Source organism: Microtus ochrogaster, unplaced genomic scaffold, assembly GCF_000317375.1.
Source record: "Microtus ochrogaster isolate Prairie Vole_2 unplaced genomic scaffold, MicOch1.0 UNK1329, whole genome shotgun sequence".
In the NCBI taxonomy this organism is placed as follows: Eukaryota; Metazoa; Chordata; class Mammalia; order Rodentia; family Cricetidae; genus Microtus; species Microtus ochrogaster.
Window position 1 is genome coordinate 1 of NW_004950427.1, and position 5,859 is coordinate 5,859.

Below are 5,859 nucleotides of genomic sequence, written 5' to 3' on the forward strand. Positions count from 1 at the left end.
GCTGGTCTCGAACTCACAGAGATCCGCCTGCCTCTGCCTCCCTAGTGCTGGGATTAAAGGCGTGCGCCATCACCGCCCGGCTCATTTGAACTTTCTTTTCCTTCCTTCTTCCCTCCCTCTCTCCCTCCCTTCTTTCCTGGGATTGCAAGACAGCTTTATTGCAGGGCAAAAGGAAATAGTCGTTGGTAAGTGCAGGCTTCTCAGGGGAGAGATTGCTCAATACTCTCTTTTCAATAGAGCCTGTTACTTTTTAGGTCTGGTATGACTCTAAGACATTTGCACAGTGGAAAGGAGGGTGTACTGTGAAGATTCCAGTAACCTTGGATACTGTAAGTTATTTTCAGAGTATTATCTTTGACTATTTAGCTGTGTTAGTCTGTTTAAAATACAGCATGGGTAATAGACAACAGAAATATATCTTCCATAGTTCTAAAGGTACATGTTCTATATCAAAGTGCCAGCTGACTTGGGTCCTCCTGCATGTAGGGGGTGATGGGATGGGGAGAGGAGGGGGACAATGTTCTTGTAAATGGGGCTGGAGAGTTGGCTCAGTGGTTAAGAGTACTATTGTTCTTGCAGGGGACCTAGGTTTGCTTCCCAACACCCATATAGTGGCTACAACCATCCAACACATTTTATCTGGCCACCATAGGCACCAGGTGCACATGTGGTGCACATACATACATATAGGCAAAACATACACACACACACATATATATACATATATATATATACATACATATATATATATATATATATAATAAAATAAGAAAGTATTCTTGTGAGGATACTATTCCTATCATAGCAGGACTTATCCTTATGACCCTGACCCCAGATGTAGTCACTTCAGTGTATGGGACTTCAGCATAACATATACCTGTACATAAGAGAAAATGGAGTATACTCGTGTTTGCCTTGGGCTGTGTTTGGGAGAGGATTTGGGAAGCAATGAGTGTGACTGCTGAAGGATATAGTGGCTTTTAGAGGTGTTGAAAGGATTTTAAAATCGATTATGGCTGTGGTTACATGACTGAATATACCGAAGTGGTTTGAATGTATACCCCAACTGTAAATTTTGAAACATAAATTATACCAATAAAGCTGTTAAGATATGTAAAGAGCTTAAAAAATATATATAATCTGGCTCATGGCATGGAATATTGAGGATTGTGTCTAAGAACAGCAACACTGAGAACAGAAACAGTGGGCACTGCAATGCCAAATACAATATTAAAAAATGAGAAGGGCAATTCTGGGCCTCCAGGCAGGAGAACACATCAGTTAGAAATTAGAATCAAAGTGGCCACTGCTGAATCACAAGCATGACCTCAGGCCCTGTAGAATAAAGATTAATAGAATAGTGATGTCATTTCTCCAAATTGTCATATAACGAAGTTTTGTTATAAGGAAACTAGTTCCAGAATCAACTTTCAGACCCAGAAGAGATCTTAGTAATCTTATACCCTAATCCCTTTGTCTTAGTTACTGTTCTGTTGCTGTGACGAGACACCACGGCTTGCTTACAGTTTCAAAGGCTTAGCCCATCATCATCACAGCAGAGAGCACGGCAAGGGGCAGGCGTGGTGCTAGAGGAGTAGCTGAGAGCTATATCCTGGTCTGTAAGCAGAGAGAGACACCGGGCCTGATGAGGGCTTTTGAAATCCCAAAGCCCATCCCCAGTGACACACTTTCTCCAAAAAAGCCACATCCCAATCCTTCTCATTCTTTCAAAGAGTCCTGCTCCCTGGTGACTAAATATTCAAATATATGAGCCTGTGTGGGCCTTTCTTATTCAAACCACCATGCCCTTCATTTGCACATGAAGAAACTGATAGTCAGAAGAGAAATTTTTTGTCCAGAATCACTACTAGGTTGTGGCAGAACTGAGACAGATCCCTCCCATCCCCTGTAAGTTTTCTGAACTCCCGAGTCTGCAGCCCATTCTACTGTAACTTTGTTCTTTGGTTTTGTTTAAAGAAGGGAGGAATAAAAAGAAAGCAATAAGAGAGTTGGCTTTCCTTCTTGCTGTTTGTGAATTAAGCCGGGGGTGAGGGGGGGGGCACATCTTGACTACTCCTCCCCCTCCCCGAATCACACATGTTCTTGTCCTCTCTTCCTTCCTAAGACTTTACTCAGAGAAAAACACATGCACTCATGTGACTGGGCAGCTCCTTACCACAGGCAAGAGGCTACCTGGCTCTTCCACAGAGAGCCATAGCTAAGGACTGATAGGTGCGGGCCATGCCCACAGCCACAGTTAGCATCCCTTCTCATTCCCTTGATGGTTCCTGTAGCAGAAGCAGCTTCCGAGCCTCAGAATTGAGCAGTCACCCTGCTGACAAGCAGGGACAGAAAGTGTTCAGATGCCGTGAGAAGGGACACACGTCACCTCCCCAGACATAGAACACTGTGTACACTTACATAAGCAGAGAAGTCCACTCTTCAGCATGTCTCTAGAGTAACGTGCTTGTTGTTTTATTGACAAGGATGTTAAAGATCGAAACTAGAGTATCCTTTCTGATCAAGTTTAAAAGTTAGTTTTTTAGGGGTAAAAAAATTATTACCCCTAATGGGATGAGCAAAATGTAAATGAAGAAGAGGCAAGGATAGTGTGCTAGTTAGTTTCTGCCAACTTGACATAGACTAGCATCACCTGGGAAGATGGAACCTCAGCTGAAGAATTGCCTCCATCAGATTGTCCTGTAACAAGTCTGTGTGGCATTTCCTTGATAGTGTGTCGATCCTGGAGGGTCCAGCTCACTCTAGGTGGTACCACCCCAGGGCAGTTGATCCTGGGAGGTATAAGGACTGTAGATGAACACACTTCTGGAAACAAGCCCTTAGCAGTGTTTCTTCATGATCTCTGCTTCAGTTCCTGTCTACAGGTTCCTGTCTTGACTTCCCCTGATGAGAGACTGTAGGCTGTAAAGATGATATAAGTCCCTCCCCCACAAGTTGCTTTCAGCCAGTGTTTCATCACAGCAATAGAACCCAAGCTAAGACAGACAAGTATAGACAATAAATTGAGGGATGGTAAACAATGTCCCAATATTTTAAAATATGAGGACTTGGGGCCAGTGAGTTAGCTAAGTGCTTGTCAAGCAAGTCTGAAACCTCAATTCAATTCCCAGAACCCACATGTAAGTGGGAAGAGAGACTGACTTCACAAAGTTGTCTTCTGACCTTCACACACATGCCATGACATGAATTTGCACACACATATACACACAAAGCAATAATTATAAATAAATAATTTTTAGTGGACCATTTTTAGTTGAGCCATTTTCTTTTTATTTCACAGTCCCCATGCTTGCCATTTCTCTGTCCAAAAATATTCTTTGCTTGAGTCTATGTCTGCAAAGAGTATGGATCTCGTATGGTGACATAACGTTCCTTGTATGGGTGTGTCATCCCTGAGAGTGCTGCTCTGTTGCAGATACCGGTGTTCCAACGAGGCGGGAGTGTGGTGCCAATGAAGACCAGTGTGGGAAAGTCCACAGGCTGGATAACTGACTCCCCGTACGGACTCAGGGTTGCTCTGAGCACTCAGGTATTTGGAAAGCCAGGTACCTCCCCTGCTTCCGTTCCATGTCTTGACCTTTTGAGGGTATGAAAAAGTAATAAGTCTCATAAGAAATAGTACCCCCAGTGTTTATCTCAAAGTTAAAGGTTGAATCATTTCTGAATCACTGTGAGGTCTGCCTTTCCTGGCATTTTTTGTAGGAACTCTGAGATCCAGGAATGATGCAAATATATTTCTTGGTCTATCTCTCAGGTCAGCATAGGCTGTTAGTGGAAGAACATTTTTTTATGCAGCCTGCCCCAGAAGATTGGCTCTGATTCAGTCTCCTACAGAAGAGGGCCATAAAATAATGTGTCGTAATTACTTTTGGTATACCCTAACCCATTCAGTGACTTCTATTCTCATCAGGCAGCTCAAATCACTAAAGTCTCTTGAATATGACTTGGGAGTGTTGTCTTTTGAGCCAAGTGAAGCCTGTGTTATACACATCTCTTACCCATTTATCGTAGTGCCTTACAGAGCCAATTACATATATTCTTGTTATAGTTATGCTTATTTCTATTAATATTGTAAAATAAGTAAATTACAATTTTTGTTTCCTATATATTGCTCTAATATCCATGTGAGGTCCCAGAATGCAGCAATAATCTAGAGACCCCTCCTGCAGCAAATACTGTTAATAAGTAACCTGGCATGTGGAGGGCTGTAGTGTGTGGCTGCAAAAGTGGTCCTTTCCCTTAGAGTAGGAAGGGCTTCTAAAGACAGTTGATTTCATCTGCTATACAGTGATATTTTTCAGCTTCAGTTCTGTTCTGTGAACTTTCCTGTTACATTCACATTCTAGGATAGTATTTTTATGAAAGCCATTACTGATCATACTTCATATCTAAATTTCCTTCAACAAAGTCTAACTCTTTGTGCTCCTCTTATGTAACCTCACTGTCCATATTATTTTGTTGTCTACTCGGGAATGACTGGATGTTGAATGTGTAAGGACTTGTGTGTAACTTTGTACAGCTTTTCAGGCGTTTCACTGAGTTTCAGATGTTACTCTTTCCCTTTGGAAGATGACTTTTTTTTTCTATAAATTTATTGCCCTGAGCAGATCCTCTGTGGTTCACTCTGCAGGATTCTGCTGTGGGCGAGCTGTATCTGGATGATGGCCATTCATTCCAGTACCTCCACCAGAACCAGTTCTCACACCGCAGGTTTTCATTCTGTTCCGGTGTTCTGACCAGCAGGTGAGGCAGCTACAAACCTGTGGCTCTTCTCGGATTATGCTACCCTCCTGGCATCTTCAAGTAAATGGATAGCTCAAGTTTTAAGTCGCTATTTAGCGGATTGAGAGGTGGTCTGTGGGTTAGAGTCCTGGTCGCTCTTGAAGAGGACCCAAGTCCACTTCCCAACATCCATGTGGTCTGTAACTCCAGCTGCAGGAGCTCTGACCCTCTTCCCTCTCTTCTGTCCTATAAGGGCATGTGGCACATTTACATACCTGTAGCCAAAACATTCATGTTAATTACTAATAGAAAATCTTGAAGATATTATTTATATAAATGGTGAAGGCCATTGTATTTTCAATTGCTGACCCTGGAAGCTTTTTCTTTTTCTTATCTTCTCTTCTCCAGCTGCCTACAGAATGAAACTACTTAGCTCAAGTATTAATGCACCAATTAATTAAATATCTGGTTTCTTTAAGTTTGATTATACGTCCAAGCCATCCTGTGTCTTTTGTGCCCTTTAAATGGTTTAGGGAGATTGATGTGGCCACTGATTACCTAGTCCCTGCTACATCTCTTTGTCTTACTGAATATGGCTCCTTTATGGACCATGACTCCATAGAGACAGACAGGAAGAACTCACAAGGATGCTGACCTGGTGACCAATTAAAAACCTCGTGCCTCTCCTTTTCCAAATACCATCTGTACCTGTTTCAGGTGTGCTGATGAGAAAGGCCGTTATCCCAGCAAGTGCATAGTGGAGCAGATCTTGGTCTTAGGCCTAAGGAAGAAGCCATCTTCTGTGACTACTCACTCATCTGGTAAGCAAACAGTTCGTTCTTACTTACACCTTTGTCCTGTAAACCCAGAAGTATCTGCAGTAAAGAGATGGTTTGTTCCCAAACTGTGAAACTATGCTTAGCTCAGACAATCTGCCCTTCCTTGGTCAGTTCCCTAATCTAGAGTGAGTAGGCCAAGCCGCTTCTCTTCATGAATTGGTCTTTCTGCCCACAGTTAATATTTACTAAGAAAAATTATTGAAGGCCTATAATAGTATCCTAGGTGTTTCTTAATTTGTAATAGGTTACAGCCCTCTTCAGCCCTGGAGAATTCTTA

The 5,859-nt window shown here is 42.4% G+C and overlaps 1 protein-coding gene across 1 annotated transcript; it reads left to right on the forward strand.

The window, feature by feature from the left end:
- Window positions 1-254: 254 nt before the first annotated feature.
- Window positions 255-5,564, forward strand: LOC101980142 (neutral alpha-glucosidase C-like; the record flags this gene model as incomplete). The annotated part of the gene is made up of 4 exons (XM_005372317.2): window positions 255-329; window positions 3,437-3,550; window positions 4,652-4,764; window positions 5,461-5,564. Coding segments are annotated over 4 exons (406 nt in total), but the record flags the coding sequence as incomplete, so codon positions are not given.
- Window positions 5,565-5,859: the final 295 nt, after the last annotated feature.